The sequence below is a fragment of the Manduca sexta genome, chromosome 28 (genome assembly GCF_014839805.1).
Source record: "Manduca sexta isolate Smith_Timp_Sample1 chromosome 28, JHU_Msex_v1.0, whole genome shotgun sequence".
Classification (NCBI taxonomy): Eukaryota; Metazoa; Arthropoda; class Insecta; order Lepidoptera; family Sphingidae; genus Manduca; species Manduca sexta.
Genome location: NC_051142.1, coordinates 6508045 through 6528597, shown reverse-complemented (window position 1 = coordinate 6528597; position 20553 = coordinate 6508045). Strand labels below are relative to the sequence as shown.

The window sequence follows — 20553 nt, the reverse complement described above, 5'->3', positions numbered from 1 at the left end:
TAGTAAAAAATCACACTTGTAATCGATGCATTAGCAGTCTGTCGGCGTCTCAAAGACAAACGGTTTTCATATCAAGTATACAACTTATTACTGTCGCAACAGTGGGGCAATAAAAACTCCGACCACCAGATTTATCCAAAACATTCTGGTGATCATTTTAATATACCGCGATATTCCGAGATAAAGCATTAATACGAAATCAGGTGATAGCGTGGGGACAATGGGCGTCATAGATTATAATTTTGAAAAGTCATAGTACGTTAATCGTTTCATTGTGTTCTATTCTTGATATAAATAATTTCGTTTAAACCTTAGAGTGCTAAATATTTATAATTTACATTCGCAAGTCGCGACAATAAAAATTGAAATGCTGAAATGAGATCAGATTAACTTTTGTTAAGTCTGTTGCAGAACTTTGTCTAACTTATCTATTCTTTGTACAAACAAATTGCAACTCAAATAGAACCTCTCCAGTTCTGTCGTACTTTGGTTTGAAATACGTGTTCCTATGCTCCTCGTCTAAACGAAGTTTATTTTTTGCTTCAAATCAGATTAAAAATTAGAACATATGTTAATTTCTACGACGCTACTGTACATAATTAGCATCAATGAAGATAATGAAACTTTACTAATTGATTGATAGTTTTCTATGTTTAATTAGCACTTCATTACAATTAAATCATATCTCTCATTCGAAGCTGGTTCCATTCCCTATTTACTTATCACATGTATATTATACATAGCTATACTTATAGCCAAAGACTGTGAGGTAAATTTCTAAAGTTTCTAGAGTCTGAGTACGTCCCTGCGCATGCGTCTGAGGCTTGATACAATATGACATGTCATGATTATTCTATTAACATGTTGGATCAGCTGATAACATCGCAGTACTGATTTATGATAATGTTTTTATTAAGGAAAGTCGTGTGTGAATGGAGATAAATGAATTTACAAATATCCGTCTTGTGAGACTCAATTTGGATGAGATGTAAGATCTTTTTTACATCCAATATTATACACTTTGAATCATTACTCATTTGTATACAAATGTTATCATAATTATTTGTCGATTTGTTCGTTTGTATTATGAATTTTTAAAAAGAAACCGCATATCATTTTTCGATGAATTTTATTGAAATAACCAGCTTCAATCATTAGTCAAAGTTGATGGCATGCCTACAGAATGCCCTTACATAACGGCTTTACCTATCAGCGGCGAAGCGTCCATACAACTAAATTCCTACCGGCTTCCCTTTTAAATTTATTAACGTTTGTCTTAGTCATTATTTTCTGGCTGAATTGGCCTCGATATGTTAGTTCAGGCATTTTTTATTTCTCGGGTTACCTTTTGAATATTTTCACCCTTCGCCACTGTTACCTATATCTATGAAATTTCAAAATATGTGAGAGAACTTTTTCCCCAACCAACGGACATTAAACGAGGTTTTATTTTTATTAAATAGTATTTGTATAGGTATAGTAAAATGAAAAATAGGAATAGGAAGGATTGTTTTTATTTATTTTTTTATTGTTATCAATGACGAGATGAGCTTGTCCTTCGCCTGATGGTAAGTAATACGACCGCCCATAAACAGTCGAAACACCATCCAATACCTTTAATTACGAAGTATTGTTTGGTATTCCACTGCGCTCGCCATCCTGAGACATGAGATGTTAAGTCTTATTATGTCCAGTAGTTGCACTGGCTACAATGTCCTTCAAACCGGAACATAACAGTGATCACACATTGCTGCTTGCCGGCAGAAATATATATTGCGGTGGTACCTACCCAGGCGGACTCTCACATATAAGAGACTGACTATATTAAATGCGAATTTGGAATATAGTTATTTAATGAACTTTATCCTCCCAATTTGAACATCGAAACCAACCAGACAGAAATAAAGACGTGTAAACATGATACTGTAGGTACCGATAAAATTATGTTGCTTCATAAAAATAAACCACTGAACAGTTTTGGCAACTCACGAAATATACAATTGACATTTGACATCGATCTCTTTCAAGATTAAATTACAGTCCCAAACGGAGCATTGCAATACGTAGTTTGATTTATTACGGATGTATTTATTATATTTTTGTAACAGTATTTATGTTCTGAGGTTTTCCTGTTAACATTTCTAGTAAAATAAATGTTTTTATGTAATTAAAATAGAAAAGCAGTTCACGGTAAATAGTGTAGTGAATGAGGAAAACTTTAATTAATTCTATAACGATTTTGTGTTATAATTTTTCAGATGTTAATTATATTATTGTAATAGTTAATAAGTAAATTTTTAAATAGGGAGGCATGTGGAACGATAACACTTTCTACCTTTTGCTCACGGTTCCACCCGTGTGAAAAAGTGTTACCGGAATAAAAGTACCGTTTTTATATTTTTTTGTGATAAAAATATACTACGCAAGAGTAATGTATACTATTACTGAAAAACATAACCAAAAGAATTTTAGTATTCCCTGATATTAACGCGCTCAAACAAGCAATAAAGCACTTCAGTTTTATATATTAGTATAGATAAGTATTATGAAATTGACTAATTGGGACTATATCAGTATGAAATAGCTTCACTGTTAATATTCAATTAAGATTTTCAATAAGTAAACCGCCATTGATGTATCTCATCAGTCATTAGCAAGTCCGTATTCCATTAACGCGGCGTATATTACTGGTGCTCGCAGGTTCCGTCCAGCGCGTCTCTGCAGGCGTCAGACTGTCGCGTCCGCACCACTTGCCCCCATTCTATTGTAAATTGACTTGAATATGACTTAATCCTTTTAAGAATTCACAGCAACGTGTATTACACTTGCTTATTAACTTAGAGATGACCTCACGTACAACAATGGAATCTTTTGAAATGAATAACGGCGCCTCGAAACCGTATATACAGTATTTAGAATTGATAAATTATACATGTTAAGTGACAACAAACGAAATTGTTTCTAATTTATTCTTTTTTTTTCATAGACAAAATCATAGTGCATAAAACCATTGTGGATAAAATTACAACAAGAATATTTTATTGAGCATTTTTCGAATATAGTCATTCCTTCAGATTCGTACTTGAATTAATCGCAAAAGTAAGGCGGCATTACAGTACGTAAATAATTGGATGAAACGTATAATTCGCTTGGTTCATCGATAAAAATATGAAATAGTACACTCTAGTTAGTTAGGTTTTGAGGATCAATTTGTGGTCCAGCAGATATTGACAGCTGTGCAATCTTGGTACCTCAGTGGCCATTCGTTGTATTTTTCTTCTTCAAGTGCCTGTTCATTGTTGAAGGTTAACTCTCAGTTTCTTGTATTCCTCCTTACCATTAGCCAGGTAGAACAGGTTTATCGGAGGAGATACCAGATCCAGAATGTTTCTTAGACTTTACCCTTCCGTATATTAAGTCAATATAAATTCTTTTGTCAACAACTTTTCGGTATACGCTTTGCCTCGCAATATTTTCTTATCTTTTCAAATAAGCACTATTAACAATATAAACTTTTAACACACACGTTACTTCGATAATATTTTAAAAAAATTATTATCTTCATCATTTGTACAATATCTTTACAGGTACCTTAAACCTAATACAATATTAGCTCTATAAACTATAGTAACTATTAAATAAAACACTACTTAATAATTTTAAACATATAATATCAAATATATATAAGTTAGTATACCTACGCTTAACATTTCAATAAGGATGCCATATCGCCTTTAGTGTTGAGATAGAAGTCTCGGCAAGTCTCGGCAGTCTATTCACTTCCCGTTCAACACTCGATATCACGATAAGATCGCTTCCCGTCATATCATAGGACGGAAATGACCAATATTAATAGTTAAACTCTGCTTTCATTTTCGGAGATATAGATGGGTTAGAATCTATATTTGTAATAAATAGATTCCATTGTAGATGGGATCTAACAGATTTGGCGAAATTTGGGTCTGATACACTTCTGCTTACCCCTGAAAGCATAAAAGGGATAGTACTATATAATTTTATAACTAATTAAAATTAAAAAATGTATGGTACTACAATATCACAAATGGATTGCCTTCATAAGGTCATTGACGCAATTTAAGATGCTCTTAAATTTTACACTCACTCGGTCTTTGTGAGCGAATGCCGTTAAACTTTTAGTGGCAATTTCATATTGTGGGACCATCAAAACCTTATCTACGTCGCTTTGTTAGTCAACATCCTGGTACTCACCGGGCATTATTTACTGATCATACTTTGTTTGCTTCTCAACATGAATCACTGTTCTTCGCAAACCACCATAACAACTGCTTTGTATTAATAAATGATTATTTATTAGTTAATATATTTAAAAGAAGCGTCTTGATGTGATTGGTTCTTCTTAGAGGAAGAAACGAAATAACTTGTAACGACCTTTAAGAATATAAATGTATTTTAGCATAAAGGTATTTTCCTTTTACGTGACTGGAAAACACTTTCCTTTACATTGATCAATTAGCATATTGTATAGTGCCAAATAAAGATATCTTCAATATTACCATATTACACGTTACCAATATTAATTAGGTAATGTCTGAAACATACTCTTAAAACATTATAATGTTTCCATCTATCGTATTTATTCATAATCCAAGTGATAAGTTCAAGAGCAGTTGTTTCCAAAAATTTATTAAGCGTATAATCCTCGCTTCGCACTTAATTAATCTTAGAGTTTAAATGGACAATGACTCTTTGGACGTGGGAGTGTAAAATGTATTATTACAGTACAATAAAATTCAAATGCTTTATTTACGACTTTCACGCAACTTAAAAAGCAATTTTTTCAAGAGCCCTCTATATGGATATACATACGAGAATATATATGTATATTCTCTTAGTTGGAAAATAGAAATCATTCCATGTGACGATATATCGCCCCTAATGTCTCATGTGACGGACATAAGCTCGACGAGGTTTAGGTTAAACTGTATAAAGGTTTAGGATATTTTTTAATAACCACGGCCACGGGATTCCTCTATTATTGAAAGAGTTTTAAGCCTTAGTCCACCACGCTGGCCTTGACCAGGTTGGTAGTCTTCACATACATTTCATGGAGAATCTTCAGGTATCTACGGTGTTTTCTTTCACAATTAAAGCGAACGACGATTGATAAATAAGATACATAAAACTTTGAAAAGTAATATCTGTTTTGGGTTTCGAACCTTCGTCTCAACAGTCTTTTCCATTCCCATTTGGGTTATATTGCACTTTATTACAACCAAACTCTTCACTTTATTAAGTCCAACTATTCTTTACAGATCTACACAGACTGGGCGAACCACTACTTGGAGCGTGCCCGTTCGCGTCGCCGAGCGGGCACCTCGGGCGGCGGGCTAGCCCGGGACTGCGCAGATGGACTGCTCCTCGCGGATGTGTTGGAAGGAGTCACGGGGCTCAAGGTGCCGCGGGCTCATCGCAAGCCGCGGAACGCGCAGCAAATGGTAAGGATTTAACTGTCTAAAAATATAGCGACATAATCGGGGTTAAAATTGGGACCTAATTTTTATTTTAATAAGGTGTAGTGAACGATAGCCAAATGAGGGGTGAATGTAGTCAAATAATCGATAAGATAAGGTGATATCGGTAAAAAGAAAACCAGATTTAGTGAAACATATTATAAATAAAATGCTAATGGAAAATCACAAAGCCTTTTTAATCTATAGTAAAGAAAAACTAGGTGTAAGTGTATATCATTTTATCAACACACATGTCACATAATAATATCTGAATCCAAACCAAATTATATCTTGGCAGTTATAATTTTGGGATCATAGCAACCCGATTTAAAATTTCATTACCAGAATTAAGTACCAAGTAATCCTAGTAAGCTGGTTTCGATGTCCCAAATACTAAACACGAGTGAAACGACATCGGTGCTGCATCTTCGCAATACAATCATGACGAAATCACTGTAAAGGTTAACGTTGACAAAATGAAACAATAAATGATTACAGCCTCTCGTTTAATTGAACAGATTATAAATTTTATCATTAACAATTTACATCTGACAAAAAAGTATGTAGTTACTAATAATTAATATTTTATTAAACTTATAAATAAATCGATCATGATGATGATGATGATTAATGATTCTCTCCTATCATATCGCGTGACGAATCGCGGGACATATATAGCGAATAGTGAAATTACTAGTAGCCTTTATGCCTTCCTCTTCGGGGATAAAGGCGTGATTGTATGTCGTTTACAAATAAAGGCACGAAACAATGTAACAAAGTACGTTACATTTAAAAGCCAAGCATATCAAACATTATAATTATAGTACTCGCAACCATAACGTAGCCATGAACGGCCTATTAAGCCGTGAACACGGACGATAATAGACGTTGATACCAGCTTGATTGATCATTAACATGACTTATTACACGAGGGGGCTAATTTCAGAGACGTTTGATTTGCCTAATTCATAATCTGCACCAATAAGACCTAGACGTTCTTACATCATAAAAAAGCAATAAAAACAGCCTCATTAATCAACCAATAACCAATAAAATCAATCATCGTTAAGTCAAAACAAAAACTTTCATTATATCCGGCGCATTTTGTTTATTATTATTCACGGCCAAAACTGAAAGCGGCCCGGGAATATTTGGTTTACCCGAAATAGCTATCGGTCTACGATCACAAGTCCTAACAGGTATACTACTCACACACGTGCCATGCGCGAGGATACACAGAAGTTGGACATTACAATTTTTGTAATAAACACGACCGTTTTATCGTATGTAAAAAAAAAGTTAAAAATACATTAATGTAACTGTTTTTCATTCAATAGTATGGACTACCTTTATAAGTGACAAGCCAAGCAATCTTTTTAAGATCGCTATTGTTGTATTTTAAAAAGGCTCACACTTCCTTTTGAGTTCTTTAGTTAAGAACTTGTGGGTTGTTTGAAAGACTGTTTCTTGGGTTCTTACTATAGAGGTACGAGTTTGCGAACTTTCTGTTATGTGTCAAGATGTCAAGTTGCTGTGAAACTATGGATCGCGGTCAGATGTCTTTTAAAGAGTATAGTATGTTATTTATAACCTAGCCTATCAGCAAGTTGTATTACAAAAATAAAGTATTTCAATGTCAAGTTTTGCAATACATTTCTGTGCAATAAAATTTTATAAGGATATGCAAATTTTACAGGAAGGAAAATGTTAACACTTAACTACGACAATGTTGCGAATATTAATGATGAAGGACCATCAAGGATTGGAAGCTAGGGGGCAGGCCGTTTATAACTGTTTCATATTTTATACACGCATGGTCCACAAAATGTCGGCCCCATACATGGAGGTAAATGTGATAGGCAGCACAGAAACCCGAATCCTGTTGTGTAAACAATACAATATCCGGTTTATGTGAAAGTGTAATTAATTATGATAGCAACCTTGGTGTCTAATAATTAGTAGATCTAATTAGCTTGTCTTTATTTGAATTTCCTGCGTGGTTATGCGCTTTCTTTAGATCTTGCGGTGCTATATTTGGAAAAGTTCGGTTAATGTGAATATATTAAAACCAAAACGATTATTTTTATCTTTCTAATCACAAGAATCTGCAAAGTAAAGAATTGTATAATTTGCACCGAGGTAACTAATTAGAAATAAAGATTATGTATTACAAGAGTGAACAAGAGATAGAAACCCATAACAACGTTACTTAACATTGTTACCGAAGACATTTTTATTCACAAAGTAATTCGATAGCGCTGCGGCGAAGAGGCCAACTACAAATGACCACATCCGCCACAATGATTGCGATACCTATCGACAATCGATAACAGAGTTGAGCAAATAATTTCATACTAACACAAAGATTTACGACGGTGTAAAACATCGATTTGTTACCACTGACGGAACTGTTGATTTTAAAACCTTTTCTCCAGTAAATACATGTTTCACCGCTGCCACAACACTGCCCCGCTCCAAGAATAAGTCGTAAAGTTCACAACAATAAGCTGACATGTTGTTAAACGTGAACCTACCAATCTATAATGTTTAATCTCGATATTTTCTTGTAATTTGTTAAAAGCTTAACATTTCTGTATACTTTAAAATGTACTGACATTTATAACATTGCTGTGATATTCAAATTTGAATGATTGAAATGTCTGCCGGATTATTGAAACTGTGGCATAATGACGAATGTTTCCTTTGACGTATGTCGTTTTAAGTCGACGAAAAAAGCGACAATAATTTATTATGAATAAATAATCTTTGACTTATTGTTGAATTTAATTTAATATAACAATAGCTGAAATAAAACCTGAACTACTATAACTCCTTATTGCAGCTCGCGCTGTACACCTTAAGTGAAATATAAATAATTCTCGTTTATAATTTGTTTATACATTTCTAATGTTAATTTATTGCTGGGCACCACATACCTTGGCGATTGTTTGCATTCATTAGATCGGATGTGGAGCATTGTTTGAGCAAGTGTTGAGGGAAATGAGCCAGCGTGGAGGCTAGGCGAGCCTCGGCTCTCGGCGGCTGGCGACTTCATATTGATTGTTGTGTGTTGTTGACCCCGGGATTGTAGTTTTTTTAATTAACTTATTGAAAAGGATGGACCGTAACATCCTACAGAGGTGCAAAGAATAATGGGATTAAGTTGAAGTATGTTCAAATATTGTTGTTTGATAAGTTAGCAAGTTAGGTAAGAAAACATATAGAGATGGATAATGTAATGTATTATTTGGTCAAATTATATTGTACCCGTAGACTGATGATGTTAAAATGGATTGGCTTGATCGTAGGTGGACAACTATTTTAGAAAATAAAAAAGCGAGTTGAGGTGCGTATTCGAGCATTCAAACGTTGAAGAAATCATTTCTTAGATTTTACCAAGTATTCTTTTTTGATCCATTTTATATATATTTAATGACTATTTATTGTGAGTATAAAGCTTGTATATATGTTTTCGTTATTAAAAAACAAATTGCTTTTACCTTTTCAACCAATCTTCTTCAAAAACTACTTTGTTGTAACCAATTGAATTGAACACGAAAATAATAGCCACTTAATACAAATAGAAATTCATCTATTAACATTCCCAGAATATCCTTTCATTAGTTAATTGGTCTTAAGAATTCCATCTGTATACTTTCATCCCACACAAGAAGAGCAAAAAATCAGATTTCAAAATAAATATTTTAAGGTTTTTTGCGTGGTATCCGAAAAACAAATGTATTGTTTACTTGTAACATCGAATGATTAATTATTGTTTAACTGCCGTATAGAAATGTGAGCGTAATCAAAATAATATAACACTTGAGTGTTACGAAATCAATCACAGACATATGACATTATATTGTCGCGATAAAATCACGTACTCTTGTACAGGCTTTAAAAGGTTTTATCTATTGTTGATAGTTTATCAGGTTTCGTAATAATTGGAAATGGCATTTAGGGCTGCTTTATGGCACTTATGCCTTTATTTTTACTCTACATTTTCTTTGGTGTATTCATAGTTTTTGGTTTTGTGATAGAATTATGCAAGTTTATAATTTATAGTTTGACAATTTAATATCACATTTTTTCGATATGAAAGCCAATACTTGTTCAAGATGACTAATGAAATATATAAGTATTCGGTAAAAAATATTGAACGCCTTTTTAGGCATTGTGTGATTACGTCAGGATGAATGAATAAGAAATGTTAACGATCAAATCTCCGATCTCATAAAATTGTAATTTGTAATTACTTAAATGTCAAAGTTCAGAACTATGGTCATAATTTTATTCCAACATACGCATCCTAATCCAGTTCTATCAATTTGAATTATAATTTCTCGATTACCTATATCCTATGGAATTTCAATAAATATAGATTCGGATAAATATCGATATGTTTCTATAACAATTTTATTATTAATGTTTTAAAGTACGAAATTCTGGTTCTCGAATCTGTTGGTATTATTTTGAAATTAATCAATTGATTGAGATTAGATATTTTTTTATTTTGAAGTTTTCAAGATGTTAAGAAACAAATACTCCAAATTAATTAAATATATTTGTAATATGAATTAATACAAAATAATATGAATGTTGTTATTTCGTAACGTATGACCTTTCAATAATGTAAAATTATAATGGAAATCGAACTCATAAACACCGGTTTAAATTCGAAGTGCGTTGCAACTAGGAGCAGGAATAAGCTGTTGCATTTAATCAAAAATAAAATTTATATTATGTATTGATACCTAATATTATAAGAGAGACATCGAACCAAGAAACTGTTCATGCATATTATGTATTATTTAAGCGTAAGCAATGATTATAAATACATCTTTATATCCTGTAAATAAATACAAGTTCATCGAATATAGAATTGCTTTCGGTTTTGCCGTAATCAAGTGAAACGTTTCATTGCCAATCGTGTGTATAACTTATTAAAAATATCTGTGTCACGACTCGCACGAGACGGCGAATAATTATTGCCCTCGGACCGTGATTCATTTTTGCAACTTATTATTTTAATTTTCATATTTACGACGTTCTTAAACCTTGGTTTACGTGTCGCAGAAAATTATTATCTCTTATCTTTATTGAGGTTTAAGTAAATCCATATTTGCACAATCATTTGCCGGCCGTGACCCGGACTTCGCTACAGATAATCATCTTATTCGATATAAGGAACGGTTCAAGTGTGCCCATTGTTCGAATCTGGAACGTAATCGTCGCCCCGTAGTGATTATGTGCTATGATTTTATGTTTTTGAGTGTTGCTTTAAGTGTAGCGATGTACCAATTACGTGAATTCACGTATTAAATGTAAGTTTCTCGGAAGCTTGCGAGTACAACGGTAGCCAGCGGCTATCCCAGTACCCAGTATGTGAAGTCTGGTGCCATTCATTCGCGCGCACGCCTGCAGCCGTGACGCCTGCCTCGATCGACTCGAAACTTTTTACATACGTACTAGTGAGGAATCGATGTATCGTACATATTAGTTCAAGCGACAATTGTCTATAGTGTTAAAGTGTTATATGTTTTGGTGAAGTGATTTATTGGAAAATAATTGATTTTTGAATGTTAGTGTTAATTATGAACGTTTTGTAAATAACAGGTAAATTTATGTGATATTAAAAACGAGGAAAATCTATAAACTATTTTACGTACTAGCTCCCATTTGTAGGTAATGTTGAATTTATGATATTTATTATTTTTTTGTATACTATAATATTTGTTTTGATGATTGTACCTCAACAGTTGAAATTAAGCAATATTTTCTATAAGATTGCCTATAGTACATGTTTTAATATCAATATTTTGAAAGCAGCCCATAGGTACTTATATTGTGAAATCGATGTGTTCCTGGGTTCAATACCTAAGTCCTATGGATATAAACTTAACAAATCATGGGTGTGCTAGATCATTTCTGCCACTCCTTCAGTGATACAGACATTTGTTATTATCAGAATATTTTTTAAAAAGGAGTATAGTATGGATATTCGTTAAAACGTATGGATATATTTTTTTTATAATTTTGTTAAGAATAGTGAGCCAGTAGCTACATATAATTCGATTTCAGGTGTAGGTAAGTTTATATTTTTAAGATTATCAGGTTATTTCTATGACACATAACATACGCCCTGACTTCGAATATAATAATTATTACTTATGTTTACGCAAATGTTAGACATTAAAATTAAACATTTTGCGGATTTTATCACGGTTAAAAATCGCTATATAATCCGCAAAATAGTTTTATTCTGATATAGAATATAATATGTTACAAGTTTATAAGCAAATAGATAATTCACAAATATAATATTATTAAAACTTACGCGAGACATATTAAATTAGTCAGGTTTTCACAACTACCCACTTTTTCCAAAAAATATGCCAAAGTCCAAACTGTCGTAAAAAACTTGAAATAAATTACCTACCATTATAATAAATTAAGTTAAAAATACGCCTTTAACCATTTAAACTCAATACATCAATTCTATATTTTTTTATTTCTTACTGACAAAGTTAATGCAGATTACTCGTAAATCATCGGTGATTGTGAGTGCAGCTGTAAAAATGATACCAAATTACTTTAAGTTCCCTGCGCAGGCGCCTGTCGCCATACTCGCCTTGAACTGTCACAAACGTTTAACGCTGGCAGATTTAATAACGTGCTCCAGAGATCGAATTTGTCAAATTCAAAAAGAATTATTTTATGGTTAAAAAATAATTGATACTTACTGTCAAGTTAATTAAGGTAGAGGAGGTTTTACTTGGACTTGTGGTTTCAGAGACCCTTTTTTACTATTTGTGGTAATTTGCCAGGTAATTTTATTTTCGTTGATGGTGGGCTGCGATGTCGGAATTTAAAGATATCGATTAATCAAAGAGTACCAACACCTGCTAGAATATCGATAAGCGTACAGCTATTATAATAAAAATCAGATGCTTCCTGGAACGACTTATAGACTTAATAATATAATAAATTATGTTTTCCAAAGGAATTAAGGATAAATAAGTGTTATTGTAGGTAGTCAAAACCGTTACACCTAGATGTATTATTCACGGAAACAAAGTAAATGTAGAACAAACTACCTTATGAAATAAATGTTTTGTTCAGATCTTTCCGTTTTGTCGAAACAATAGGATAATTGAAAAATTCGGTCATATTTTTTATGTCCATTTCTACGTTCCCTAAATAGGTTTAGTTTGACAAGTGCGAGACGCGACACGGTTTAGTTTGTAAACTTGATTTAATTTCCACAGCGATGGGTTAAGTGACTAATTTATTTTTTAGCTACTGTATAGGCGCCTGTCTCATTACCTTGAACTGTCACTCGTGTTTAAGACAGATTTAATGTCAGAGCTTGTTTTGTTTGGAAGAACGACATTTGACACATAGACAGTAGACACTTTTGTTTTAAAAAAGATAACGTCAGGTTATGTGAATGAAGCAACGGTAATGCTGTAGCTATCCTTTGAGATAATATTGAAAATGTGTCAGTAAGTCCGTTGTTCATTGCTATTAAATTATATATTTTATAAAATTAATTGTTCTATCAAATTGATGGCATTTTTTCTTAAATAATCCCATTAGGTTTCATTTAAATTTAATGTTGTCCAAAAAACGTTATAACCATTAACTTTCGACTACACCACGTGTGAGAGCTCGACTTCCCAAGTATACATAATTGCCGAAAACCAGATGCAAAGGAGTCCACGCCTGATTAATGTTTTGCGATACTTTTTTGCCCGCCCCTCTAGTGCTAACGGGTCAACCGTTCAACGAGTTGTTAATGTAAATAAATTGTGTCTAATATTATTCTGAGATGACATGATTACGCCCATTGAGTGTTCTAGTGAAGGAGCGGGTTGAATGTAAATTGAGATAAAAAGTTGGCGTTTAACATATATTGCATTTCCTTTTAATGAAGTGATGAAATAGTGGCAGCCCTAATCCATTTTTATGAGCCAGTCATAAAATTAAAGAAACTACAATGATATCGGTAGTTTACTGATTATTTATTTGATAAAACACTAGTTTATTTCATCATATTATATTATATATTATTACGTGAAGAAAGAACCATGAACCACTGTTTAATTGCGCGCACGTAGGGTGTGAGATTTGGCATAATTAAAGTTCATATAAAGTAGTGCAGTAATATAAAATGTATGTATAACATGTGTTACTTCGACGGTTGATTTTCAATCACTGGACGACCACTAGTTCTATATAAAACGTACGTAAATCATTACCGTAACTGTTAAGGCTGTACCTCATTTTTGCATTCTCATATCCTTTATCACGTATCCCGCTGAGATTGATATCGATAAAGATAACCCGCTGTCTGTCTAGATTTTAAATCTTCAACATGAGATTAACTGCTGTGTCGGAGGCAAATTACACACATTACATTCAAATGAATTTGATTTTTTGTGTTTATTCTAAGCTTCCTTTAAGAACATAGGTTAGGAAACCAAATGAAATGTGCGCTAAATAAGACTAATTGTAAATATTATGTTCATAGTAAATAAAACAAAAAGAATATAGTCCTTCGAAACCGTTATTTCAACAATAATAATGCCTACGTGACAATAAAATAAAGAAATTAGAACAAGGTTTCAAATAGCAAGGCTTTACGTTGACGTAAAAGAACCATTAATGACAAGGAATTTTATTCATTCATAAATAATATGATCATTGTACGCATCAGCAATTACTATGAAAATGTTTAATTTTCCTTGTTACAATATAACTTTAATTGCTACAGTAATAGTGACTCAATTTAACATCGATCTCAATATTAAACATATTTGTCACAACGATCGCTGTCAGTTTTTGCTGAAGGCAATTGTGTCATTTCTGCGAAATATAGTTCAACATACAACAACAATGTATGAACCAAAATGAGTTATCTTTTTAATTCGCAGAACTAGGAGTCAGATGTCAACGCACTATTAATAGTTGAATAATTGTTATATTAAGTGCTAGTCAATATTACTGGCGCCTAGCTGTTTATTTGTGGAATTGTATATCTAATATAAAACTATTCCGTATTTGTTATATTAAATTATGTTTAAAGTTAGCGTTGCAAATAAGGTTGAGTGTTTAGTCTATCACTGTTTATGTGATTAGTTATTATGTTAAAAATAAGGTAGATGCACAATAATGGACTGTAAAATGCCAATGAGAAGTATAAAGATGACAGCTTAGCTCTTGTCTTTCCTATAGCAGTATGTTGGCCCGATTCCAAGTGTCTATTTTTCTTCAAAAAAAGGTTAAAGCACCCGTTATACTTCTAAAATTGACATCATTACCGCGTAATGATGATGTATTATCAGGTAACCACAGTAAGCCAAAAGCTTTGTAATTACCACTCTTCACAAAATAATCCTTTAAAAAGTAATGCACTTGTTGTTTCTTCCAGCAAATTGATTACGATACGAGCCTATATATAGAGTTGTAGGGCACAGACGTTCCTCGTGTTACAGAATGCATGCCATATTGCATAAGGCAGCACCATTAATTTTGGAAAGAAAACACACATTGAAGATTTCTTAATAGTTATAAGAAGCGTTATTATTTTAGCGTTGAACTTACCTAAGATTGTATAAGAGTTAAAAGTAACCCTACTCGAAGTGTTATACATATTTTAAAGAATATATATTATTCCTACACTTGGTCTATATAAGTCAAATATATACAGCGATTGACGCATTTTTTACTAACAATTTTAACATAAATGTTAGCATAATATAAGCTAACATGTTTCACAAAAAAAAACACTCCAATTCATTGCATTTCAGTTATTGAGCTATTGACAAAAGGAAAATCATCTATTTAGGTTAAGGCTGGACGCTAGGTACAGACGATTCTCCGGAGCCGGTGGTGAGATCACAGCGTGTCGGTGTCACGTCGCCGGCACAATTGTCACGTCCGCTGCGAAATCCTATTTCAACCCACACCAATCATTATCACTGTGGAATAATACTCGCTTCGAACATCTAATTTCTCGAAAACGGTAGTTTCTGCAAATCCTTACATCCTATTTAACTGGCACAGTAATCGAATTTGAATCGTAATAAGCTGTTAAGCTGAGTAAATAACTGTATTTGAATATGAATTATGAGCATTGCGGCATGTTAGGTTATGTATGGAATATTTGGATATAAATTATCAAGTTAAACGAAACTGATACAAAGATACTTCAAGCCAAATGTCAATAATTATTAACAAATTATTTGCAGCAAAAAATAATATCAATAGCAAGATGATCTATGAGACTGAAATAATTTGATCGAACACGAACGTAAAACTGACAAGAAAAGAGCTCCAAGCTTCTGGCTCGCAAAAAACTTAATATTATCATTATTATGTTCGCAGCTGTCGAATCAAACAAAACAGAAATCTAAACACATGTTTTGTTTGATACGTAAATGGATATAATGCGAAGCTATCAGGAATGTTTTGGCCTTGAACTAAGGTCGACCAGCAATCGATTACTTCGGCAGAAATCTTTTGTGGTCTTTAAGTGATGTTTGACTACCGTATTCATTGTGTAAGTAAATTTAAACAACGACATAGGAACCTTCAATTACTTTTAACAGACTGCTTAAAATATGCGTATGGAATTAAATGAGAAAATGCCTTCACACTGCACAAATATTATTCAGTAAATGAAGTCACAACATACCAACGGGCGACGAGACACTGTTGTCCTTAAATTAAATCGTCTTCCATTTCTTCATTACCTATTACATAGATAATATTTTTTGAATATGAGACATCGAAATAAAACTATTTTTTGATTTTATCGCGGTTTTATATTTGAATTATCTCTAGACGTTTCGAAGACTTTGCAGGCTTCATGATTACGGGGCGGACTGCGGCGTTTGTCGTTCGAAAAGTCCAAGTTAAAATATCTATCTACATTTTAAATACTTATTAAAAAAAATCTCAAAACTAGTGTTATTTCCATAATAACATTGGTTTTCCATAGGGATAACGCGAACTGTTTGATATTTTCCGATCAAAGTGGAATATAAAAAAACTATTTGATATTCGTAGCAGCGGTTCACAGAGGTGATGTATGTAAATCATGTGGTTTTGTATTATAATATTTGGCGGTTTTAACATTACTGAGTTGTAACGTGGTTTTATTTTTAATTCTTCTTCATATTCAAATATTATGTAGCTGGGATTCTATTTAGTTTGATCTAAATAATAGTTGTTGCTTTTGTTTGAAAAAAATAATTGGTGATATGCCTATCATCATTGTCAATTCCATCTTGCCCCGAATCCCTGAGCGTATTATTGTTCTTTTATAATCCTAATACATATTAAGTGGAATATCATATGTTTTCTAATTTTGGACTGCCTCAGTGCCTCTATCAGCCGAGAGTCTGGAATTTGAGCCTGATATGGCGATGGGCTCGCCCCCTATCACATCATAGGAAGGAACACACTTGGCGAAAAGTGGGTGCCCTGGTTGCGCCTCTGCATATCCCTTCGGGGATAAATGCGTGAGGATGTGTGTGTGTGTGTATTTCTATTTATCTACTTAATCGAGAGATTTGCGAAATTTGAAATTGTGGTGCGCTGTCTGATCGAACCCGGGGTATTCAGTGATGAAACCCCCACTGGACCAGTGAGGCGACGCTTTTATATTTCTCATTGTGCGATTAATTTACGTCCACCCTGCCATTGGGTCATTAAGACGATATTTTTTATCGTTGAATTTAATTTAAAAATAACAGTTAATTTATTACATGTCAATACTAATTATGACATATATCGTGTAATTACGATGAATTACTTCGTTATTATGAGACAGACGGTCTTAAAATTTGGACCACTTGGTTCGTCAGCTTTAAAAAATAGCCAACGTTATGCAATCGCTTCTATGAAGCAATAGGTGCAATTTTAACTAAGTGCCGCATTGTTAGTGCAATTTAACAATAAACTCCTTTTGGCTCAACAATGACGTACATCTTGTTGAACGGAATTTATCTTCTATTTGATCTATTCTAATAGATATTATCGTCTGTTTAATTCCGTTTACAATAAAAACCTTTTTTGCATGTAGTGCAAAAAGTATGTCTCATTGCTTAGTACTCAGTTTAAAGGATAGAAGATCCAGTTTAAGTGAAGTTTTATTTGTTTAAGGTATTAGAGAAGGGGAAACGCGAGACTAATCGCCGCTTGCTTTTCTCCATTACCTTATTATTTCCACGGCGGAGTGTCTACGACATCTTTATTAAGTACTAGGTAGTGCTCCTGCCTCCGCCCGCAAGTAAAGTTTTTTCCGGGGATAAAATTCCCTCTTTATATTTTCCCGGAATAAAAAGAAGTTATGCACTCGGGAGTGTTGTAGTTTCTTATTAGTGAAAAAAATCAAAATCGGTTTAGTAGTTTCTCAAATAAGAAAATTACAAACAACCTTTTCAGCTTTATATATTAGTGTAGGTTATCGTGAAATGTACTTATTGTGCGAATTTAAAACTAACTACTGCTCACGTAGAAATTCATCTTCTTGATAAAAATATATTATAGCATTAATCGATAATAGACCTCACTACTATAACTAAAGATTCTAAATTCATATACCACCTATTAAGTGTTAGTAGGTATTGGACTTGAGTACTTCCCGTGAACTATTATTATCCAATATAAAGAACGATACCACGAAAACACTAGCAATTGTATACACGGTTGGCTACTTTGTTAAGATAATTAGGCAATTGTAATGGATATTGCATTAGCCCGGCATACAGTCAAGACACGATCCCGTCCATTATTATTGCAATCAGTACCTGGACAACGGCACGATGAAACTAAACCAAAGCTAATTCATTATTTGGGCATCCGGCGAACTAATATTTATATGACTCGCTGATATCATTATCTAAATAGTATATAAGGATTTCCTTTCTTTGTTAATCTTAATATATGTCCTAAATTATTAAAATCGGTAATGCTATTGGATGAATACTCGCAATAGGCTGTAGGAAAAGGAAATCTAATTTCGGCTCTATAGAGTAGTGATTGTAATATAAATTGCTTAAATTATAGCAGTACCATAAATTAATGACTCATAATATTCACGATGACAAAGGCGCCTGGAGTGTAATTATCGTATTTTTTATTTTGAATATCAATATCAAGAGATATGTAAGTAAAAGTAGGTAATTAATGAAAAGATACATTTGTAAAGATATTAATAAGTTGTTTTTAGTATTTTAATTGCTATTATAATTTTAAACAAAGCATCCATCCAACAAAGTTTACGTAACCTACTTATATTTTACTTCGACATTAAAATCGTTTCATTCTTAGTCATGTAAAATTACCAAATTAATAATTACTACCATAACTAATTCACTGTAACACGAAAAAATAAGGCACATTACTCACATATCGTTCATAGTTACGTTTGTTAAAAACAAATGTCTTTGTGATTTGTTCCGGGCCGCACCTCCGTACTCGTATGTAAGTGGGCTAATTTATTACTCGCGATAGATTTATGGTTGTGAAGGTGCCGTAAGTGTGCCTCTTTACGTGGAGAGCCGGTAATGAGGAGTTAAGGAGGTTTCATTACACTCAGAATAACTTCACATACAGGCTTGTTACATTACGTTGTGCCAGCATGTTATAATGCGTTCCAAATTCAAAATACATTCATTGGCAATTAATTAATTATCATTTTTTACAAGATAGATCTACTCCATGGGCATTTTATTTAAGTTTATGCTTAATTAACCTGAAAATGTGATTTTGATTAAATGTATTTAATCTATATACTATTATATAAAGCTGAAGAGTTTGTTTGTTTGTTTGTTTGAACGCGCTAATCTCAGGAACTACCGGTCCAAACTGAAAAATTCTTTTTGCGTTGGATAGCCCTTTGTTCGTGGAGTGCTATAGGCTATATATCATCACGCTATACCCAATAGGAGCGGAGCAGTAATGGCTAATCTCAGGAACTACGGGTCCAAACTGAAAAAATATTTTTGCGTTGGATAGCCCTTTGTTCGTGGAGTACTATAGGCTATATATCATCACGCTATACTCAATAGGAGCGGAACAGTAATGGCTAATCTCAGGAACTACCGGTCCAAACTGAAAAATTATTTTTGCGTTGGATAGCCCTTTATTCGTGGATTGCTATAGGCTATATATCATCACGCTATACCCAATAGGAGCGGAGCAGTAATGGCTAATCTCAGGAACTACCGGTCCAAACTGAAAAATTCTTTTTGCGTTGGATAGCCCTTTGTTCGTGGAGTACTATAGGCTATATATCATCACGCTATACCCAATAGGAGCGGAGCAGTAATGGCTAATCTCAGGAACTACCGGTCCAAACTAAAAAAATATTTTTGCGTTGGATAGCCCTTTATTCGTGGATTGCTATAGGCTATATATCATCACGCTATACTCAATAGGAGCGGAGCAGTAATGGCTAATCTCAGGAACTACCGGTCCAAACTGAAAAATTCTTTTTGTGTTGGATAGCCCTTTATTTGTGGAGCGCTATAGGCTATATATCATCACGCTATACCCAATAGGAGCGGAGCAGTAATGGCTAATCTCAGGAACTACCGGTCCAAACTGAAAAAATATTTTTGCGTTGGATAGCCCTTTATTCGTGGATTGCTATAGGCTATATATCATCACGCTATACCCAATAGGAGCGGAGCAGTAATGGCTAATCTCAGGAACTACCGGTCCAAACTGAAAAATATTTTTGCGTTGGATAGCCCTTTATTCGTGGATTGCTATAGGCTATATATCATCACGCTATACTCAATAGGAGCGGAGCAGTAATGGCTAATCTCAGGAACTACCGGTCCAAACTGAAAAATTCTTTTTGTGTTGGATAGCCCTTTATTTGTGGAGCGCTATAGGCTATATATCATCACGCTATACCCAATAGGAGCGGAGCAGTAATGGCTAATCTCAGGAACTACCGGTCCAAACTGAAAAAATATTTTTGCGTTGGATAGCCCTTTATTCGTGGATTGCTATAGGCTATATATCATCACGCTATACCCAA

The 20553-nt window shown here is 33.5% G+C and overlaps 1 protein-coding gene across 8 annotated transcripts in view; it reads left to right on the top strand.

Moving 5' to 3' along the window:
• LOC115441861 (protein sickie) overlaps nucleotides 1-20553 on the top strand; it is a 181183-nt gene that overhangs the window by 51503 nt on the left and 109127 nt on the right. For 5 of the 8 annotated variants that reach the window (XM_037444928.1, XM_037444929.1, XM_037444927.1 and 2 more), the window contains exon 2: nucleotides 5295-5477. In XM_037444928.1, coding sequence (XP_037300825.1) covers nucleotides 5295-5477 — 183 coding nt within the window. Of the gene's footprint in view, nucleotides 1-5294; nucleotides 5478-10842; nucleotides 11178-20553 lie in introns of those variants that run through there. The other 3 variants (XM_037444934.1, XM_037444932.1, XM_037444933.1) reach the window with 3 other exon arrangements.